The sequence below is a fragment of the Phascolarctos cinereus genome, unplaced genomic scaffold, assembly GCF_003287225.1.
Source record: "Phascolarctos cinereus isolate Bilbo 61053 unplaced genomic scaffold, phaCin_HiC Scaffold_2;HRSCAF=192, whole genome shotgun sequence".
Taxonomy (NCBI): domain Eukaryota; kingdom Metazoa; phylum Chordata; class Mammalia; order Diprotodontia; family Phascolarctidae; genus Phascolarctos; species Phascolarctos cinereus.
In genome coordinates this window covers 291,769,664-291,793,344 of record NW_027555625.1, presented here as the reverse complement: position 1 = coordinate 291,793,344, position 23,681 = coordinate 291,769,664, and the positions used below count along the sequence as shown (strand labels likewise).

Below are 23,681 nucleotides of genomic sequence, written 5' to 3'. Positions count from 1 at the left end.
AGGCTTAGCCAGGTGACAAATTATAATTTAGCTGGCATTCAGTAGCAGCTAGGGCAGGGTTAGCAGTGGATCAAAGAGAGGCAGAAAGATTAGAACAAGGGTATCCATATTTTTTAAGGGCATACAGGGAATAGTTGGGAAAAGCTATATTATTCCACTGAAATAGTATGAAAATAGTAGTCTTAGCAAAACACACAAAACAATTATATACCAGATAAAATTTCCTTTAGGAAAAAAAAAGAAAGAAAATATAACCAAGGTAGTACTTTAACCCCTTGCAGAATGGGTACTCCAGAAGAGGTTTTGATTTACTTTGTGTTTTTCAAATATTGAATTTTCTGTGTAGAATTTTGGTGTATAGGATAAACTATCATGCATGTAATATTCCCTTTTTTTCTTTTTCTTTTTTTAAAAATTTTATTAATTTATTTTGATTTGTCAACAATCACTTCCATATGCTTTTGAGTTGAAAATGTTTCTCCCCCTTCCTCCCCCCACCCTCCCCAAGACAGCGCACAATCTGACATAGGCTTTACATTTACATACCCATTAAACATATTTTCACATTAGTGAAGTTGTAAGTAAAAATTAAAACCAATAGGAGGAACCATCAGAAAGATGAAACAAAATCAACAAGGTAAAATAAGTGAGAGCGATTTGACTTCCATAGTTCTTTCTTTGGATGTGGACAGCATTTTCCATCCCAGGCCTCTGGAGATGTCTTAGATCCTCTAATGCTGAGAAGGGTTCAGTTAAACAATCTTAGTCATTGCATAACATGGCTGTTATTGTGTACAGAGTCCTCTTGGTTCTGCTCACTTCACTCAGCATCAGATCACACAAGTCTTTCCAGGTTTTTCTGAAGTCAGCCTGTTCATCATTTCTTATAGCACAATAGTATTCCATTACATTCATATACCAACTTGCTCAGCCATTCCCCAATTGATGGGCATCCTCTCAATTTCCAATTCTTTGCCACCACAAAAAGAGCTGCTATGAATATTTTTGTACATGTGGGTCCTTTTCCCATTTGTTTGATCTCTTTGGGATATAGCCCTAGAAGTGCTATTGCTGGATCAAAGGGTATGCACATTTTTGTAGCCCTTTGGGCATAGTTCCAAATTGTTCTCCAAAATGGTTGGATCATTTCACAACTCCACCAACAATGTATTAGTGTTCCAATTTTCCCATCCTCTCCAACATTTATCATTTTCCTGTTTTGTCATGTTGGCCAATCTGATAGGTGTGATGTGGTACCTCAGAGTTGTTTTGATTTGCATTTCTCTAATCAATAATGATTTAGAGCATTTTTTCATATGACTATAGATGGCTTTAATTTCTTCATCTGAGAACTGTCTGTTCATATCCTTTGACCATTTATCAATTGGGGAATGGCTTGTGTTCTTATAAATTTGTCTTAATTCTCTATGTATTTTAGAAATGAGGCCTTTATCAGAGACACTGGTTGTAAAAATTCTTTCCCAATTTTCTACCTTCCTTCTAATCTTAGTTGCATTGGCTTTGTTTGTGCAAAAACTTTTCAATTTAATGTAATCAAAATGATCCATTTTGCTTTTCATAATGTTCTCTATCTCCTGTTTGGTCATGAATTCTTCTGTTCTCCATAGATCTGATAGGTAAACTATTCCTTGTTCTCCCAGTTTACTTATGGTATCAGCCTTTATATCTAAGTCCTGAACCCATTTTGACTTTATTTTGGTATATGGTGTGAGATTTGGGTCTATGCCTAGTTTCTGCCATACTCTTTTCCAGTTTTCCCAGCAGTTTTTTTCAAAGAGTGGGTTCTTATCCCAGAAGCTGGGGTCTTTGGGTTTATCAAATAATAGATTACTATAGTCATTGACTACTGTGTCTTGCATATTTAACCTATTCCACTGATCCACCTCCCTATTTCTTAGCCAGTACCAAGCAGTTTTGATGATTGCTGCTTTATAATACAATTTAAGATCTGGAATTGCTAGGTCACCTTCCCCTGCATTTCTTTTCATTGGTTCCTTTTGTTTTTCCAAATGAATCTTGTTATTATTTTTTCTAACTCTATAAAATAATTTTTGGTAGTTTGATTGGTATGGCACTGAATAAGTAAATTAGCTTAGGTAGGATTGTCATTTTTATTATATTAGCTCGGCCTACCCATGAGCAACTGATGTTTTTCCAATTATTTAGATCTGATTTTATTTGTGTGAAAAGTGTTTTGTAATTGTGTTCATAGAGTTCCTGGGTTTGTTTCGGGAGGTAGACTCCTAAATATTTTATAATGTCTACAGTAAGTTTAAATGGGATTTCTCTTTCTATCTCTTGCTGTTGGGCTTTGTTGGTAATATATAGAAATGCTGATGATTTATGTGGGTTTATTTTATAGCCTGCAACTTTGCTAAAGTTGTTTATTATTTCAAGTAGTTTTTTACTTGATTCTCTAGGATTCTCTAAGTATATCATCATGTCATCTGCAAAGAGTGATAGCTTTGTTTCTTCTTTGCCTATTCTAATGCCTTCAATTTCTTTTTCTTCTCTTATTGCTAAAGCTAATTTCCAGTACAATATTGAATAACAGTGGTGATAATGGACATCCTTGTTTCACCCCGATCTTATTGGAAATGCTTCTAGCCTGTCCCCATTACATATAATGCTTGCTGAAGGTTTTATATATGCTATTTATTATTTTAAGGAAGACTCCATTTATACCTATGCTTTCTAGTGTTTTTAATAGGAATGGGTGTTGTATTTTATCAAAAGCTTTTTCTGCATCTATTGAGATGATCATGTGGTTTCTGTTGGTTTTGTGTTGATATGCTCAATGATGCTGATAGTTTTCCTAATATTGAACCAACCCTGCATTCCTGGTATAAATCCTACCTGGTCATAGTGTATTATTCTTGTGATAAGTTGCTGCAATCTACTTGCTAGTATTTTGTTTAAAATTTTTGCATCTATATTCATTAGAGAAATTGGTCTATAATTTTCTTTCTCTATTTTGACTCTTCCTGGTTTAGGTATCAACACCATATTTGTATCATAAAAAGAATTTGGTAAGACTCCTTCTTCACCTATTTTCCCAAATAGTCTATATAGTATTGGAATTAATTGTTCTTTAAATGTTTGATAGAATTGCATGTAAATCCATCTGGCCCTGGAGATTTTTTCCTAGGGAGTTCATCAATGGCTTGTTCAATTTCTTTTTCTGAGATGGGGTTATTTAAGTATTTTACTTCCTCTTGGTTAATCTGGGCAATTTATATTTTTGTAAATATGTATCCATTTCACTAAGATTGTCAAATTTGTTGGCATATAGTTGGGCAAAATAATTCCTAATTATTGTTTTAATTTCCTCTTCCTTGGTGGTAGCTTCCCCTTTTCATTCTTGATACTAGTAATTTGGTTTTCTTCTTTCTTTTTTTAATTAAATTAACCAAAGGCTTATCTATTTTATTGTTTTTTCATAAAACCAGCTCTTAGTTTTATTTATTAGTTCAATGGTTTTCTCAATTTCAATTTTATTAATTTTTCTCTTGGTTTTCAATATTTCTAATTTAGTTTTTAGTGGAGGATTTTTAAGTTGTTCTTTTTCTAGTTTTTTTTTAGTTGTACGCACAATTCATTAATCTCCTCTTTTTTATTTTATTTATGTAAGCATTTAGAGATATAAAACTTCCCCTAAGAACTGCTTTGCTGCATCCCATAGGTTTTGGTATGTTGTCTCATTATTGTCATTCTCTTGAATGAATTTATTGATTGTTTCTATGATTTGTTGTTTGACCCATTCATTTTTTAGGATTAGATTATTTAGTTTCCAATTATTTTTTAGTCTATCTTTCCATGACCTTTATTACATATAATTTTTATTGCATCATGATCTGAAAAGGATGCATTTAATATTTCTGCCTTTCTGCATTGGATTGTGAGGTTTTTATGCCCTAGTACATGGTCAATTTTTGTGTATGTGCCATGTACTGCGAGAAAAAAGTATATTCCTTTCTATCCCCATTCAGTTTTCTCCAGAGGTCTATCATACCTAACTTTTCTAATGTTCTATTCACCTCCTTAACTTCTTTCTTGTTTATTTTGTGGTTAGACTTATCTAGTGTGAGAGGGGAGGTTCAGGTCCCCCACTAGTATAGTTTTGCTGTCTATTTCTTCCTGTAACTCCCTGAACTTCTCCTGTAAGAATTTGGATGCTATACCATTTGGTGCATATATGTTTAGTAATGATATTACTTCATTGTCTATGGTGCCTTTTAGCAGAATGTAGTTTCCTTCCTTATATCTTTTTAATAAGATCTATTTTTGCTTTTGCTTTGTCTGAGATCAGGATTGCTACCCCTGCTTTTTTACTTCAGCTGACGCATAATATATTCTGCTCCAGCCTTTTACCTTTACCCTGTATGTGTCACTCTTTTTCAAATGTGTTTCCTGTAAACAACATATTGTAGGATTATGGTTTTTAATCCATTCTGCAATCCATTTCGTTTTATGGGAGAGTTCATCCCATTCACATTCACAGTTATGATTACTATCTGTGTCTTTTTCTCCATCCTTTCCCCCATTTATGCTTTTCTTTCTCCTTTTTCCTTTCCCCCTTCACTAGTGTTTTGCTTTTGACCACGCCTCCTTCAGTCCCTTCCCCCTTTTATTATCCCTTTCCCTTTTCTTCCCCTTTAGTCTTACTGCTTCTTCCCTCCTTCTTTCCCCTCCCTTCTTTCTTTCCCCCCCCTCCCTTTTCTTTCCCCTTTTCCCTCCTACTGCCTATAGGGCAAGTTAGATTTCTATACCTAACTGATTATATTATGCCCTTCTTGAGCCAAATCTGATGAGAGTAAGGTTCAAACAATGCTCCCCCCCTTCTTTCCCTCTGCTGTAATAGGATTTTGTGTCTTTTCCTGTAATGTAATTTACCCTTGTCTGCCTCCTCCTTTCTCAGTACATTTTCTAAGATCAGATTGATCCACTTATTTGGATCCATTTAACCCACTTGATTAGATTTTTTTTTATCATTACATCAAAGTCAACTAATATCCACCCTCTTTATGTATACTCCTTTAAAGGTGTAATAACAATACAGTTCTCAAGGGTTGCAAGTCTCATATTCCCTTGTAGGGTTTAAACAGCCCCCCCTTAACAACATATTGTATCTTCTGTCCCATTTACCTTTTTAAGTCCTTCTTGAGTCCTGTACTTGAAGATCAAATTTTTTGTTGAGCTCTGGTCTTTTTATCAGGAAAGTTTGGAAGTCTCCTATTTCTTGAATATCCACCTCCTCCCTTGAAAAATGATGCTCATTTTTGCTGGGTAATTGATCCTTGGCTGCATTCCAAGCTCCTTTGCCTTACGGAATATCATGTTCCATGCCCTGTGGTCTTTTAATGTAGAAGCTGCAAGGTCCTGTGTAATCCTGACTGTGGTTCCATGATATTTAAATTGTTTCTTTCTGGCTGCTTGCAGCACCTTCTCTTTCATCTGGTAATTTTGGAATTTTGCTATTATATTCCTTGGTGTTGTCAATTTGGGATCTCTTTCAGGTGGTGATGGTGGATTCTTTCTATGGTTATTTTCCCTTCTGGTTCTAGGACTTCGGGCAGTTTTCCTTTATGATTTCCTGAAAGATACTGTCCAGGCTCTTTTTTTCATCATGATTTTCAGGTAGTCCAATAATTTTTAAATTGTCTCTCCTGAGTCGATTTTCCAGGTCGGTTGTTTTACTGATGAGGTATTTTACATTTTCATCTATTTTTTCATTTTTTTGTTTCTGTTTGACTGATTCTTGCTCTCTCATAGAGACATTAGTTTCCATTTGTCCAATTCTAGTTTTTAACAGATTGTTTTCTTCTGTTAGTTTTTGTACTTCCTTCTTCAATTGGCCAATTGTGTTTTTTAGGGACTTGATTTCTTCAGTGTATTTTTTTTCCAATTGGCCAATTGTATTTTTGAAGGACTCTTCTACCTCTCTCATTTGACTATTAAAATCCTTCTTGAGCTCTTCTAAGAAGGCTTTTTGGGCTTCAGACCAGTTCATATTCCCTTTTGTTGTTGCAGACGTGGGTTTGTTGACAATGTTGTCCTCTTCAGAATTTCTGTCTTGATCTTCACTCTTCTCATAATATGAATCTATGGTACGTTTCTTTTTACTCATGGTGTTTCTTTATTCCCTGGCCTTTAAAGAGATTGAGCTCTCCTGCTGGGGAACAGAGGGTACTGACCCAAGCTTCTTGTGTTGGAGCCTAGGTCTTGGTCACTGGCTTTGTGTGCTGGGGCCTCTTATGCTGGCAATTGGAGGCTGTATAGTTTCTGCACTGGAATCAGCAAGGCTGGAACTTTCAGGCAATTCTAGGTTGCCTGTTTTCCTTTCCTTTAGCTTTCTTCAGCTCCTTTTAGATGGGTGCTGCAGGGTGTTTATCTGCCTGGGGTGCCCTGAAGTGTTGTCTCCCTCATTTCTGCTAATGCACTGGGAGATTCCTTTGTGGTGGAGTGCCGAGGCACCTGGTGGTTTTCTGAGCTGATTTCCACTGGTTCCCCCCACCCTCACTGAGGCACTTGGAGGTCCAGGTGTTGGTGTTTGCCTGCTCTACCACCTGGGCTTCAGGATTTCTTCACAATTGGAGGCTGCAGGGCTCCCACTGCTCACCTGGTGTTGGGTTGGAATCAGCAAGGCCTGGGCTTTAGGAAGCCTTTAGGTTGTTTTCTTCACCTCCTTTCAGATGAATGCCACAGGATACTTATCTGCCTGGGGCCCCTTGTAGTTCTGCCTCCCTCATTTTTGCTGAGGCACTGGGAGACCCGTTTACTGGGCTGCTGCACTGCTGCTCCTTGTCCTTCTTCTAGTTCCGGTGTTCCAGGGTTTTTTTTTCTGGGGTGATATTTTCTGGGTTTTCAGAGGTTGATAGGGGAGAGTGAGAGCGACTACCTTTTCACTCCACCATCTTGGCTCCCAGAAGCCAAAGTATGCATGTAATATTCCAATGAGCCTACTTAGGTTAATTTAAAAACTAAGTTGCAAAAGTCACGAAAAATAAGATAGGAAGTCTTTGCAGAGGGATCACAACCAAATTCAATTTACAAAATTTAGTTTAAAAATTATTTGTCAATACATGAGATATAAATTATATAATGTAAAATACTAATTTGGTTGGCATTAAAGTAAAAAAATTCAGCCCTTAAGATCTGAAAATAACTGTGCTCTTTCTGATATACTTGAGGTATATTTTTGTTCATATAGTTAAATGTTATTTCTACAGAACTATCTTTTGTTTTAATAAAAGTTTTATTGATGCCTTCTGACAATACATTATGATCATTTCTGGAAAGGCATCCCTTCTCTGTCCAAACCTTCCATTGTAGCAAAGAAGACATCAAATATCTAATGGCATTTATTCATTAACTTAATTTGTCCCTGACCTCCAATCACGGTCAGAAGTAGGTTACTATATCAAGTTATTACTGGTTTTTTCACATGGTTATTAAAAAGAGGTGTGGATTAGAGCTATCTTCCAAGGTCTGATTATGTTGGGCCTGATACACTGCCCAAATCTGATGGCATTGTTGTAGTAGTCCCCTTCTCTGTTTTGCTGGGGGTGGTTTGCTTCACAGTCTGTTCTCCAAGACCATCTCTGGTTAGCTTCCTTCTAGTGACCTTCTTTTACACTGTTGCAGTTACTGTGATTATTGTACTTTTGCTTCTGCTAATTTCACTGTGCATTTGCTGTTGTTGGGTTGTTTCAGTTGTATCTGACTCTTCATGACCCCATTGGGGTTTTCTTGACAAAGATACTGGACTAGTTTGCCATTTCCTTCTCTAGCTCATTTTACAGATGAGGAAACTGAGGCAAACAGGTTTAAGTGACTTGCCCAGGGTCACACAGCTAGTAAGTGTCTGAAGCCAGATTTGAACTTGGGAAGATGAATCTTCCTGACTCCTGGTCCAACACTGTATCTACTGTGCCATCCAGCTGCCCTTTACTCTGTATTAGCTTATGCAAATTTTCATTAGTTTCTTTGCATTGATGTCTTACTACATAGTAATATTCCATTTCGCTTTTAATAGCATAGATTTTTCAGTCATTCTTTAATTGATGGGCACCTACTTTGTTTCTAGTTCTTTGCTGCCATAAAAAAGACATTATGAATATTTTGGTATATACATTGGGGGGTGGGCACTTAGGTGGTACAATGGATAGAATGTTCTACCTAGAATCAGGAAGTCTTTAGTTTAAATCCTGCCTCCAACATTTCCTAGTTGTGTGGCCCTGGGCAAGTCACATCATCTCTCACCCTGTATCCTCATCAGCAAAATAAGGTAAGAATAGTACCTACTTTACATGACAGTGAGCATTAAATGAGATAACATTTGTGAGTCGCTTTGCAAACATTAAAGGAATATAGAAATGCTAGTTATTATTATTATTATATTTGACTTTTGATTCTTTATCTCCTTGGGATATAGACCCAGTAATAGGGTCATTGTATCAAATAGTATGAATCATAAAATCACTGAATTTGAGAATTACAAGAGATCTCAGTGTTCATCTAGTCTAGACTACACTTACATAAGAAAGCATCTGGGTGGCATGGTGTATAGAGTACTACACTGGGAGTCAGAAAGACCTTGGTTCAAATCTAGCCTCAGATACTTACTAGCTGTGACCCTTGGCCAAGTGATTTAAACTGTCTGCCTCAGTTTCTTCAACTATAAAATTGGAATTGTAATAGCACCCATCTACCTTGTAGAATTGTTGTGAGACTCAAATAAGATAGTATTTGTAAAGTGCTTATCTCAGTGCCTGACACATAGTAGGGACTTAATAAATGTTTGTTCCCTTCCTTCCTCCCTCCTTCAATCTATCAGACCCAACTAAGGTGAAACCTTTTATTTACAATACAGCCCGTTTTATGTTTGTATAACTTTAATTGTTAGGGAGCTTTTCCTTACATGAAGCTTTAGTTTTCTTCTTGTCAAGTTCTACTCATTGGAAGGTTAGTCACTTTTCTTTAATAATTCCAAATTGACATTCAAGATGCTTGCCTCAATCCACAGCTCCACCATAAGTGTATTTGATATTCCTGTCTCCGCACATCCCCTTCAGCATTGACTGTTTTTATTTTTTTCATCTTTGCCAATATGTAGGCTGTGAGGATAAAAACTCAGAATTGTTTTAATTTGTTTCTCTCATCATAAGTGATTTGGAGCATGTTTTTATCTGGTCATTTACATTATGCAATTCTTTTTTTTTTTTTTTTGGAAACTGTTCATGTTCTTTGACCATCTCCCTATTAGAAAATGCTTCTTGGTCTTATGTATTTGTGGCTATAGAGCCACAATATAGCTTGGATATTAGACTTTTATCAGTGATAATTGATGTAACTACTTTCCCTGCTTGTCAGTTTCTTTATATTCAATCTTCAGTGATTTTGTTCACATAAAAGCTTTACATTTTAAAGCAATATAAATTTGATTTGTTTTCTTTTATGATCACCTTTATATCTTGTCTAATAAAGAACTGTTCCCTTGAGAGTTCTTTACCAAACAAGGGATGGAGGTAATCACAAAAAGTAAGACAGATAATAAGAGAAGCTATAAAATGGGTGGGGGGAGGGGGAGCCTTATTTCAAATATCTTTGATAATGGTTTGATACCTAAGACATGAAGCTACACAGCAGAAGTATGTATGACCAAAAACTATTCTCCAATATATAAATAGTCAAAGAATACAAGCAAATATTTCTCTAAAAAATTGCAAACAACAACCTATGAAAGATTGCTTTAAACCACTAACAAGAGAAATATTAATAATTTTTATATGTCACTTATTATGTGCCAGGCATCATCCTAAGAACTTTACAATTGTTATATCATTTGGTCATCACAACCCTGAAAGTTTATTCATTGCACCATCTAGGTGTTCCTACTGTAAGTTAAAATAACTCTGAGGTTTTGCTTCATGCTGAGTCAATTGACAAAGATGACAAAAGATAGGGATAGTCAGTGCCAGAGGGATTGCAGAAAGACAGGTACATTAATTCATTTGGAATTTTTCTAAGAATGTGACTAAAATACTTTGACCTAGATATCCCATTGCTAGCCATGTACTCCAAGGAGATAGTGAAAAGAAACCTCCAAGATATACCAAAAGAAATTTGTAAATGTTTTTAAAAAAAATTTATTTCTAATTTTAAATTCTTTCCCTTCCTACACCCTTTACCCCACCCATTGAGAGGGCAAGCAATAAGATGCCCAATATACAAATGAAGTCATGCAAAACATATTTCCAAATTAGCCATGTTGCAAAAAAAAAAAAAGCAAGAAAAATAAAGTGGAAAAAATGCTTCAATCCATACCCAAAGTTAATCAGTTCTCTCTGTTAGGTTAGATAGCATTTTTCATTATGAGTCCTTTGAAATTGTTGTGAATCATATTATTGATAAGAGTAGCTAAGGCCAAAATATTTATAACATTTTTTTATAGTAGCAAAGAACTGGAAATAAAGTAGATACCAATCAATTGTGGGGTGGCTAAACAAATTTTGACATGTCATGTTACTACTCTCTAAGATTTGAGGAATATAAAACATGGGAAGAGTTATATGAACTGATGAAAAGTGAAGTAACCAGAATCAGAAAAATAAGAAAACACGACTACAACAATGAAATTGAATGCTATCTAATTAAAATGATCAAGTTTGACCCCCAAAGAAGAGGTAAGAAAATAAACCTCCCTTATATCATTGAAGAGTTAGGGAACTGTAAATGTAAACTATTACATATGCTATCAGACTCAGTTGGTGTATTGGCTAGTTTTTTTTTTCCTTTTTCTTTTCTTCTTTATTATGAAGGATGACTTTCTGGTCATTGTATGAAGTTGAAAAGGCATGTATCTGGAAATAAAAATGATGTAAAAACAAAAGATATAAATATTTTTTTAAAAAATTATCAAAAAAATGTTAAAAATAAGTTGATAATAAATTAGAAAAAAAAGTAGGTCCAAAAAAATTCTTCCCCTGGTTATAGCTGTGTGAAAATAGCTCTTCTCCATTCTTCTATATTTTTTTTAATCCTGGGACTTTTTATAGTCAAGTCAAGTATCCTTTTGGTGTTTATGGTTGCATATGTTATAAATACTGGTTTAAACCTATTCTCTGCCAAACTTCTTTCCAGTGTTCCCATTAGTTATTGATGAATAAGGAGTCTTTTACCCAGTAATTTGTGCTTATCAAACAGTGGGCTGCCGTTTTTGACTTCTCACTGTTGCTTAGCAAGTTTGTTCCACTGATCCACCTTTCTGTTGTTTTAACAATACCAAGTAGTTTTAAATGCTCCTGTCTATAAATACCAATTCTCATTTTGTTGCTCATTGGGCAGAGTTCCTCTGAAATGCATTTCCTCTGGATTTGATAACAAATAAGAGCTAGTAAAACTGCATTTGCCTGAATTCTTACAAATCTTTAACATCAACAGGAATGAGCGAGAAAGTAAAATGCCTCTGTGTGTGTGTGTGTGTGTGTGTGTGTGTATTCACCAACCTAGATGTTGAAGGATAGCTTATAACATAAGAAGTATTGCCATAGAAATATCTAGAAATTCACAGGAAAAAAAAAAATCCAAGAAAGGAACTAATAAAACAAAAGCAAAACCTAGATGTCTAACATACAAATATACAAAGTATGGGTATCAATCAAGGTAACCTAGTGATACTAATGTGAGACAAATTTGACTTCATACATTTCACCTATCCTCGGATGGCCCCTCACCATCTTAGTTGTCCTCTTTCTAGACATGTTAACTTGTTAATTTCCTTTCTAAACTAAAACACCAAGAATGGAACATAATCCTGCAGATATGGTCTGATCAGATCACAGGAAAAAAATGACTCTCTTTCTTCCTGGAAACTATGCCTCTCTCTTTTTTTTTCTCTCTTTTGGGTGAGGCAATCAGGGTTAGTGACTTGCCCCAGGTCACACAGCTAGTAAATGTTAAGCATCTGAAGCCGCACTTGAACTCAAGTCCTCCTGACTCCAAGGCTGGAGCTCTAGCCACTGCGCCACCTAGCTGCCCCAACTATGTCTGTCTTAATGCAGCTCAAGATCCCATGAGCTTTTTATGGCTCCCATATCACACAATGGACTCATATTAAGCTTGTAATCCACTAAAATCCTCAACTTATGGTTGTTGTACGGGAAAAAACATTGAATTTCAATTCAGAGAATATGAGTTCATGATTCCCAGCTTTTCCACTAGGACAAGTCATTTACCATTTCTTAACTTCAGTTTCCTCATCTGTAAAATAAAAAGAGTGGACTAAATGACCTCAAAGATCCCTTGCAGCTCTACATTTAATGTTTAATTTAAAATTTAATATTTAATTAATTTAATTCTATATGTAATATTTTTAGACAAATGACTATCTCATCTTCTTCTACATCTTGTACTTGTGAAATTGGTTGTTGGTTTTTTTAACCCAAGTATAGGACTTTATATTTCTCCTATTGAATTTCATCTTATTAGATTCATCTCAGCACTCTAACCTGTCAAGGTTTTTGGATCTTGACTCTCTTGTCCAGTGTGTTAGCTATCTCCAAGCTTTGTGGCATTGCACATTTAATAAGCATGCTATCTGTGCCCTTGTCCAAATCACTGATAAAAATATGAAACAACACAAGGTCAAGCTCCTGCCAAGCTGACATTGAAACAATTCTGGCCATTCAACCAGTTCCAAATCCATCCATTTTGTATTGTCATCTAGTTTGTATCTTCATCCTTTCCACAAAATCGCATGAGATACTTTATCAAATGCTTTGCTAAAATGCAGATAAACTCCATCTAGCGCATAATCTTGATCTACTCTGACGGAAAACCAAGTAAGATTAGTCTGGCATGAGCTGTTCTTGATGGAAGTGTGTGGGCTTTTTGTAATCATCTCTTCCTTTTCTAAAAGTTCACCAGCTTTTTTAATGATCTGTTCTAAAAATTTCCCAGGAATCAGTCAAGCTTACTGGTCTATAGATTGCAGACTATTTTTTCCCCTTTTAGAAAGTCCAGATGGCATGTGCCCTTCTATAGCTCTCTCTTATTCTCCATGTTCTTTCACATATTGCTGACAACCAGTGGCTCAGAAATCACAGCAGCCAGTTCTTTTAGTACCCGAGGATGTAATTAATCTGGGTCGGATGACTTGAATTCATTCAGGGCAGCTAGCTGCTGCCTTTTTTCTTTATTCATCTTGGGTAGTAAATCCTGTTATCATTTTTGTTCTATCCTTTTTAGTCCAAAGACCATCTTCTATAAAAGGAAACAAAAGGAATAAAATAATTCTATTTCTCTCTGTCATCAATTTGTCACCCTATTCATCCCAAGCAGTAGTCCTATCTAAGGATGGAGGTTGAAACTTTTACCCCCTTGAGAGCCTACTGTTAAATTTTCAGTGTGAGCATTTACTCTTCAGAAATTGACAAATTTACAAATCAGGGTCTGATTTATTCTCTATGCAGATTAAACTTTAAAATGTGTTGTGAATTTTCAGAAAGCCCAAGGAGTACACTCCTGATCCTATTCCTTTTTTAAAAATCGTTTTCTGGTTGTAGCTAAAAAGTCTTTATTGCCTCACTCTCCTCCCCTGGCTTAGCTTATTATATGCTATTGAAATTCTTTTTATAGGACTATGCCACAATCATATTAAGCCTCTGTTATCTGCCATCTCTCCTGATCTGGCTTTCCCTGCAGAATTTTAATTGATGAAGTGTTTGAAACCTGTGAAATTCCCTTTTCTAAAATCTTGGATACATGTCAGACATGACTAACTTTCTTCTCCATTGTAGACTCTGGGAGGGAGCTGGTCACTTCACTGCAAGGCTCCTATCCTTTCCACATTGCAGTCAATTTTTCCAGTTAGTAACAGTCAAACACAAAGTTTCCTCTTGTTAACTTCGCCAACTTTTCTAGGACTCAATTATCATTAAGGAAAATCAAGAAGCTCTTAGCTCTTCTATTTGTTGTAGAGAGCTTTTTTTTTTCTTTTTTAGGCAATTGGGTTTAAGTGACTTGCCCAGGGTCACACAGCAGGTGAGTGTTAAGTGTTTGGTCCAAGGCCTCATTTGAACTCAGGTCCTCCTGACTTCAGGGCCGATGCTCTATCCACTGCACCACCTAGCTGCCCCTTGTGGGGAGCTTTCTAATAAAAGTCTGGCTAATTGAAGTCCATCACTAATCTGTCGTGCCTCCAAGGGAGGATGGGTGATTCAGTGGAAAGAGGTCTGGATCTGGCATCAGAAGGCCTGGGTTTAAATCCTGGCTCTGCTATTTACTGCCTATCTGACTTTGGGGAAGTCAGTTAACCTCTCTGGGCCTCAGTTTTACTCATCTGTTAAATGAGGAAGTTTGACAAGATGAACACTAAGGTCTCTTCTAGCTCTAAATCTGCGGTCTGCTAAGACCCCAGAAGAGTGAAGATGAAGCCAGCTACCCACTTCCTGACAGAGAAATGAGGGACTCAGAGTAAAGAATGAGACATGTTGCAAGGATACGGCTACTAGGGAAATTTGTTTTGCTTGACTATGCATAATTTTACGAGTTTTATTTTTTTAATAGGGGAAGGTAGAAGAAAGGTAGAAGGGCAGGAAAACATTTTTGTTCATTGAAAAATTTAAATTTAAAAACATCTACAATCCTATAATCTTTTCCAAATTCTTCATCTAGTTCCTCTTTCTATCCAGGTGGTACATAGTAAACTCTAATGATAAAATTGCTTCCATTTCTCCCTCCATTGATCTTTATCCAAATGATTTTGGCTACACTTTTCTACTCTGGATCCTGGATTTCCTCGCATGATTATCTATAGTTAAATATTCAGTGGCACCCACTCATACCTCCTTTTATTTGTCCATTAAAAAAATAATAAAATGTGTCAGTCCAGAACCATACTTCAGTCATAGGTTTCATCCCACTAAATCAGTGTTACAGATGAAATCAACTTTGCTTCCTTGCATTTTTTGTTGTTGTTGTTATTGTTGTTCGATCGTTCAGTTGTGTCTGACTCTTTGTGATCCCATGGACTGCAGCATGCCGGGCCATTCTATCCTCCAGTATCTCCTGAAGTCTTTCAAAGCTCCTGTTCAGTGCTTCCATGACACTATCTATGCATCTCATCCTTTGCTGTCCCCTTCTCCTTTTTTCTTCAATCTTTCCCAACATCAGGGTTTTTTCCCCCAGTGAATCCTGTATTCTCATTATGTGGCTTCAGTATTTGACCTTCTATTGAATAGTCTGAGTTAATTTCTTGACTGTTAAAGTCTTGACTGATTTGATCTTCTTGCTGTCCAAAGGTCTCCCAAAAGTCTTTTCCAGCACCACAATTGGAAAGCGTCTATTCTTTAGTGCTTGGCTTTCCTTATAGTCCAATTCTCACAACCATACATTGCTACTGGAAAAATCATAGCTTTGACTATATGGCCCTTTGATCATATACCCCTAATGATTCCTTGCATTAGAACCTCTCATTCCTTTAATTTGTTGTCTAAACTTTTGGTATCTACCTATGGACACATGAAGCCAGGAGTTTTACTCCTGACTTCTTTATTGGATTGTGTGTCCTTTGTCTTAATTGCTCTTTTCTCCTTCACTATAGCTACCTCTCTATTGTACTGTATCTAGCTTGATGAACATACATAGGCAGACTTCTCTTTCGTCTTTTTAAATTGAACACCCTTTTGATTACATTTGCAAGACACTTGGCAAATAACCTTCTAACCTGTTAGGTACCCTCCATCCTTGTCCAGGAGACTGTCAACCCCATATTGTTATGTTCCAGAAATCCAAGTCCTATTTGATTCCTTGGCAAGTATTTCACCTTTAAAATTTTTTTATATTTTTAATATTTTTGTGTGTTGTTGTAGATGTCTGTCACGGCAGTATAAATCAACTATGCAGAAAGAATTGCCTTCTGATTTGAAAGATTCTATCCATTCTTAAAATTTCAGGAAATGTGATTTATGATTCAGTATTTCTGATATTGTGGGGGCCATTGATGCAGATATGTCCTGACTTTTCCACACACTTTTGGTTTTTCCATGACCTTAGAGTTCTGTATCTCCACTAAACACTAATGTCTCACAGAACCTAAGAGTTGGAAGGAAACCTACACATGAATTTAATCCAACTCCTATCTTTCTCTACAATTCTTTCTCTAACACCACTTACTTAAGTCATGTTATTTCTACTTATCTAGTTCTTCAGTAAGAGGGGACCCACTGCCCCCTAGAGGAATGCATTTCACTTTTGGAAAAAGTAGCTCATTTCTAAATACAACTTTTTTTTTTTAGCTTCTGCATTCCCTGCCTTTACTGGGAAAGCAGTAAGGTAAATACACCTTGTCTCCTTAATGGTCTTTAGTGCCTTATTCATGACTTCATAACCATTGGCAATAGTTTCTGGGCTCCTGACAGTATCATTAGCGCCCATGTCCATTACCACAAGTCAACTATTTTGACAAATCTTCAATCTGTTTATTTCTTGGATCTGTGCTCCAGGAAATGATGAAAACCTTGGAAATAAATGACCACTCTATCTTAGAATTCATTACAGAGGAGAGAAAACTGGACAAAATGACATCCCTTATGATTTTGTAGAGCAGATTTTAAAGGGTTCAGAGAAATAGGTAGAATCCTAGGGACTAAATTCTGCAGGATGTCAGCTCAAAACAATGAGAAGCTACCAAGAATGAGATTCTGAAGACTTAAGCAGAAAATTGTGTTAAGGAGAAAGGAAAACTGTCTAGATGGAGATATGTGATTCTTCAAAAATCTGAGTTGGTCAGTGATTTCCATGTGTAAGGCCAAACCACTTTAACCTTTCTTTTGATTTTGGTTTCTTCTTTCCTGTCAAAGAGAATAGTCTCTGGATTCAAAAGGACATACAAAAACTGTCTGATAGGGAGCGGAAATCAAGATCATAGGTAGATAGTGCCTGGCTGCCTTTGATGAGTTCAAGTCACCAGGCCATATTAACTACATCCTAGCATACTAAAATCACAAGAGGGGCCGTAGGATAGTAGAAAGGTAAAGTGTCTAGTGGAACGCTCCAAGGATCCTTGCTTGGCCCTCACTATATTGTTTAACATTTTTGCCAGTGACTTGGATAAAGGTATAGATGGCATAATTATCAAATTTGCAAATGGTACAAAACTGAAACAGATAGCTAACAGGTTAAGAATAAGAATCCAAAAAGTTCTCAAAAGTCTGTAACATTGGATTAATAATTATGGATTAATAATGGATAAATAGGATGAAATTTAACAGGGATGAATACAAAGTCCTATACTTGGGTTAAAAAAAAAATCAGTTTCAAAACGCTATTCACATCCAGAGAAAGAACTGTGGAATCTGAATGGGGATCTAAATATACCATTTTTTTTTGTTTATTTCTTCTTTCTCATGGTTTTTCCCTTTGGTTCTAATTCTTCTTTACAACATGACTAATGTGGAAATGTTTAATATGACTGCACACATATAGCCTATATCAGCACGCTGTCTTGGGGAGGGAAGAGCGGAAGGAGGAAGAGAAAATTTAAAAGTCAAAATCTTACAGAAGTAAATGCTGAAAACCAAAACCAAATAGATAAAAAAAAATTTTTAAGTCAGTTTCATAAATATGAGATGCAATAGATGTGATTATACAATTCATCTTCAAGTTCAATATGAGTCAGAAATAAAAAGAAAACCTATATGAAATCAGATTGTGTTGACAAGTATAGTGTCAAGAACATTGTGCCCTGATTAGAACTTGTCTGGAGTATTGTTTTCAGTTCTGGGTATCATATTTTAAGAAAGACAAAACAAGAAACCATAAAGACAGCTAAGACTGTGAAGCACCTAGAGATAATACCTTAGGAGGAGGATGTGAAGGAAAAAGGGATGAACCCTGGAGAAGACATAGGGAACACATTTTAGCCATTTTCAAGTATCTTCAAGTATCTGAAGGTCTGAAACATGGAAAAGGGATTAAAGGAATCCTGCTTGACCCCAGAGGGAAGAGTGACAGATTTAGGGTTGATGTAAAGGAAAACCTTCCTAACAATTAGAGGCTGTATAGAAGTAAGTATAAATTTTCAAGCAAAGACGAAGATCTTTTGAGTGGCTTGGACAGGGAATTCATGTTTAGGTATAGTTTAGGCCAGATAAACTCACATCCCTTCCAATTCAAGATTCTATGAAATGGCTTCTAGTTTCCAATACTTTAACAGCCTTAAATGAACATTATTCTCCAGGGAATAGTGTATAGGGGACAGTTCTGGCTTGTGGAAATGTGTAGGGAGAAGATGGCAAATCAAGGAGTCATGTACTATATATATAGTGTGTCCCAAAAGTCTTAAGTGCTAAGCTTTATACTATTAAAGCTTAAAACTTTGCAGTTTTAGGCTATTATTCTGTTTACTTTGCCATCGTCAGCTACAAAAGCTTAAATCTGCACAAGTTTACACCAAGACTTTTGGGACACCCTGTATTATAGGCAGTGAACAAGTAAAAATCTCTCACCAAATAATGAATTCTATGACTGACTGACTTTTAATGACTTTCTGGATTAAATGCCACCTGTAATATGTATTTCTAATTATATCAACTTTGGGATTTCAGAACCCATCACCATGCACTTACAGATGCTTATGGAAGTTGTCCCGCCAGAAGAAGATCTCAACTAACATTTGATTTTTAATACATCGAGCCACGTAATGTATTTTTGTACGGAATATTTGTGATTATGTCTTCTTGATGTACACGTGTTTTTTTTTCCAAGAGAATTTTTACATATATTTGTAATGTCTCTCTTTTTTTTAAAGAGATCCACAATTCTCTCTTGGCTGGAATTTATAGCTGGGAGAAGCAATTGGAGTTTGCTAAAATTAGCAAGCTAAGGAAGCTACTCTGCCCTATTGAAAATTAGGAGAGTGGTAAATAAAATGCCACAGCTGTGGTGGTGACTTATTTAACAAAAAGAACCATGCATTTATTTAAAATAATATAAGTTCCTTAAACTCAATGGTCAAATGCTTTTTGTATCTTATTTAACTAAATTTTATTTTCTCTAACACCTAACATTTTGCTCTGCATGAACACCTGTTTGTTGAACATAGGATTCTATTCTTGAATTCAGTTATTTTTGAAACTTTGTTTCAGAAAAGTATATTTGAAATTGAACAAATATTTCAGAAATTGTAATTCTGAAATAGTTCAGCTAGTATGATATAAAGGTCAAATCCAAACCCATTTTACAGATGAAGGAACTGAGGCCCAGAAAAAGTTTGATTCAGTATTAAGTGGTACAGCCAGTATGTGAACTATCTGCTTCCTTTAAATAATTTTTTTTATTTCAAAGAGAATCAAACCAATAAGGGATTGTTTATATATCTATGTTTAACATAATAACTAATCTGGATAACTGATCGCATCTCGGTTTGTGTGAATATCATTGGCAAGCCATTGGTTTCTAGTCTTACAGATCACATCAATTTGATGTTTTATACTGACTTGTAGTCTCAAGTCAGTGGCTCTCATGGGCACCCAAATGCCCTTCATTAGCATTTGAAACAGAAGGAGGAGAAAATTCCCAGGAATAAAATTTGACTTTTATTCCACTCCCCTACTTCCCTTTCCCACCCCACATATATCCCCTTCATATGGTTATGCCAGTAAAGCCACCTCCTCCTATCATAGCAGATCAGAAACAGATTCCTGGGGCACTGAGGCTAAGTGATTTGCCCAGAGACACAGGCAGTAAGAATCACATGTGACTTGAGCACAGACTCTTTCACTCCGAGATCTACTCTTTAGCTACTACACTTTGTCATTAATCAATGAAAAGACTGTAAAAAGAAGAAAAAAAAACTGGACGCCACTTTTGTATGAAAACAAGTACATTTTATTGATGACATATTCCCACTTCCCATTACAATGTGTAACTAAAACCACAGGCAACTGACATAAGAAACCATAAGACAAAACTCTGCATGTTATTCATCACATTAAACCATTTAAGAGATTAGTTTTTTCCCCCAAGAAAATATTTATCGTGGAACCTGAAATACAGAAGCCTTGTTTCCATTATAAAAAAGTTGTAACATCACATTTTACAAGTCTTAAATCTGTCAATAGTATATGTTCTAATACAAAAATAGCACTTGCATATTACATACTTTTAAATTAAAATTATATAATTAAAAATCTTAATTAACCAATTGGTGGCTTTAAAAATGTTTGAATAAAAAAAATCACAGTAACTTAACATTTATTTTTATAAAAGGCCACCACAACTTAAGCTAGCTATTTGCTTTTTATTTTTTTAGGATTAAACATCTTTAGGCAGTTCTATCATTGGCTACAAAAAAGGTTTCATAAAGGAACAAAAAAAAGGCAAAGAAAAAGAGATAAACTACTGACAGAAAGTAATGAAATCCTATAGACTACTGGGTTACCTCTGAGCACACAAAAAGAGAATTCATGAATAAGGCTTATATTGTAATGGGTTGGTTATAATTCTGTGGGAATGCAAGTTGTATAAGTACAAATTAAAGTAAGAAAAGTACTGAGAAACACTGGAGGTAGTACATGATGATATTGATACCTTTTACTTAGTTGAAATTCAACCATCAAAAAAGAAAATCTAACTTCACTTTGAATTGTATGTACCTCCCTCCCTGACCCGCAGCTCCATCCCTCAATATGCAACATCACTGGTAGGAGCAAAAGTCTATTCACTAAACTTTAAAGTTAACAAATGGCAAAAGGGAAGAGCTACTATAAATACACACACATACACACACAGCTATATCTACCTATATAAAGTCAGAAAATCCCCACCCGCTCTGGCAAAAAGGGTTAACTTGATCTCATCATGGGAAAAATATCTTAACTTTGTTCTTAGAAATACTACTTTAAAATGGTGCTGTGATTGTCCCCCGAAATTCTTTCTCCATGAGTAGCCCATTTTACAGATGAGAAAACTGAGACGCAAAGTTTAATTTCACTCCATCTCACAGAACAGTTGAAGAGTTTTGATTTTTATCAAACATATATGTATATTTCTATATATATAGTTTTGATTTTTATCAAACATACATATATATTTATATATATGTATTTTTCTATTGCCAACTTCCATGAGGAAAGGACCTTTTTTCTTTCTTTTTTCTAAACAAAAAGGAGAATGCCTAAATACCATCTAAGACCACTAGTGCAATGCACCATTCATTAAGTCACATCTACCTTATAAATTTTAAATCTGCCTATATGTTCAAACAGAAATGTGTATTGTATTAATGAACACAAAAAACTTTAAGGAAGAAAATTTGGTAATTCAAATTAATGGAAATTATAAAGCTTGAAAAGAAAGTCTATGACACACATACAGACTAAGTATGAGTTCTACATGTGCTCTCAACCAAATACCTGATCTTGATGACTTCAGTATTGCCAATTGGTTAAGAATATTCTGACATTCCAGGACTTGTGAAATCTAAACTTTCTGAGTGCCAAAATCTGTCAGCCTTTGCAATCTCGCTTAAAAAGCAACCTTTCTTTGCTTCCCCATTTGGGGTTACTCTGTGACATATAAACTCATGGAGCCCCACACAGACCTGATCACGGACCTGCATGGCACAAAGGATTATTTGGACAGAACCTGTAACTTTTGCATTCAGAAAAATCTTTACTTTAGGACTTTCTTTAGGTATTTCTTTTAAAAACGGTCTGTAGATCATAAAGATGTAAGATTAGGTCAATCCAATTTTAACCAGTGTACTTGAGATTAATTTAAAATTAATGATGTCGAAGTCATTAATTACACCTCTTCTTCACAAAGAGTGAATTTAGTGTTCATAAAGTATACCACCGGAAAAATAAGCCAATTATTTTAAGACTATCAAATTGTTTCATATATGCATATTAATGCAAACTGATTCAAACATCTACACCCTATAACCATAAGAAGATGATGATTCATATCCCTAAGGCCTAATTAATAAGGAAATAATGGGATTAATAAACCGGTTTAAAGTATAATTTTATGAGGTGAAAGCCTATTCATTAGAACAGAATTATAAATTTCAATAATTTAAGCAGGCCAATGAATCATACAAGTTTTTGCTTTGTAACACAGATCTAAAGTAAAATTAATAGGCTGAAAGTCTTAATTTTACCACCTGGGGGATCAAAACTTGCTATCTGCTAATCAAATTTAAACTTTGTCAGAGCTAAATGATATTGAAGAGGAGAAGGGGTAAAACAGAAGGTACATTATCAGCTGGGCATATATCTTTTCCACCAGGTAACCAATATCTACCACCATTCCTTAAGTATCCAATGTCCCCTCCCATTATTCCCTTGCTATTCCCTTAATTTGGTCTCTTGTTATTCCCTAATTTTGGTTTCTTTATAAACTAACAACTAAGTAATTCTTATTATTAATAAATTAAATGACTACTTTTATAGACAATATGATTTTTCTTCCTCAGATGTGTCCATGCATATCTTCTCAACTTGCAGGTGCAGTGATAGACGCTGCTCTGTAAAAGTCTTCCAACCAGAATTTAATTTGCATGCTATTCACTCTCAGTTTCACTGTCCTCAGAAGAATCATCTATATCTTCATTTATCTGCACACCAATGTTGAGTACCTTTCTAGAGCACACAACTTAAAAAAAAAATTACACATAATTCAGTAAATTCAACACTTATTGGTTATTTCATAATATGGAGCCAAGTAAGCTCAGTCAATGCTTTTCATATCAAAACATGTAATAGCACAATGTTTATTCTTTGGAATTCGAGCATGAACAATTTATGTACTGAGTAATTAGATATTCTCTATTTATTAATAAATATATTTTATAAATAAATGATTTATTCAATCATTTTCTTCAAGAAAAATCTTTTCTGTGCATAGTTTCATGTGTTCATTTCAAAACCTAAGAGTCAGTTAATATGTCATGCTAATAATGTAGAAATAAACCATTTCTTATCATTACGCTTATTAGTACATAATTCCTTAAAGAAAAAAAAAAGTAAATCAGTAAGCTAAAGGACCATAAAGTTCACAGTACAGAAAAGCAATAAATAGCAACACTTCTCATCCCAAAACTAACATGTCAAGAGTTGGATGTCCTGTACTCTTCAATTCCTGCACTTAGATTAGTTTCCATTTCAGTTTTTGTCTGAATTCAGCTGATGAGTTCTAGCTTATAAGCCATCAAACCCATAGGTACAAGGAGAGTTTGTTTTATATGTAGCATTATTTTTAGACTGAATAGCTATATGTTTATGACAGGTCATAAAACACAACTTGTCTATACAAATCTGGATATGTTACAGATTAAATAAAGTATGTTTTTCCACATTATTGTCTTATTTTAATAAGCCTGCTAAGAACTTTTTAAACAGCTCATAACATGGTTCTCAAACTCATTACTCAACACAGCACTGGAGGAAAAAAGGTGTCTCACTACAAGAAACTAAACAAACTTTCATTTAAGTGGCAACAGAAGTGAGAAGTCTGTAGTACAGCAGGCATGATGTGGATTCAAATTACAATCCCAGTCCCAACTAGCTGTGTAGCCATGGACAAAGAATTTTCCTCATTTGTAAAATGGAGACAATACCACCTGCACTAATTACCTGACAGGTTTGTTTTGAGGA

At 35.3% G+C, this 23,681-nt stretch overlaps 2 protein-coding genes across 5 annotated transcripts in view; one reads left to right on the top strand and one right to left on the bottom strand.

Annotated features, from left to right (window-relative positions):
- SLC7A9 (solute carrier family 7 member 9) overlaps window positions 1-23,681 on the top strand; it is a 63,598-nt gene that overhangs the window by 36,043 nt on the left and 3,874 nt on the right. Inside the window, exons 13-14 of one of the 4 annotated variants that reach the window (XM_020985044.2) lie at window positions 18,630-18,734; window positions 18,833-19,032. In XM_020985044.2, coding sequence (XP_020840703.1) covers window positions 18,630-18,694 — 65 coding nt within the window. In that variant the 3' untranslated portion in view covers window positions 18,695-18,734; window positions 18,833-19,032. Of the gene's footprint in view, window positions 1-18,629; window positions 19,033-23,681 lie in introns of those variants that run through there. The other 3 variants (XM_020985046.2, XM_020985047.2, XM_078150099.1) reach the window with 3 other exon arrangements.
- Window positions 19,889-23,681, bottom strand: part of TDRD12 (tudor domain containing 12) — a 62,430-nt gene continuing 58,637 nt past the window's right edge. The window contains exon 32 of the mRNA XM_020985039.2: window positions 19,889-22,680. Coding sequence (XP_020840698.1) covers window positions 22,589-22,680 — 92 coding nt within the window. The 3' untranslated portion in view covers window positions 19,889-22,588. The remainder of the gene's footprint in view (window positions 22,681-23,681) is intronic.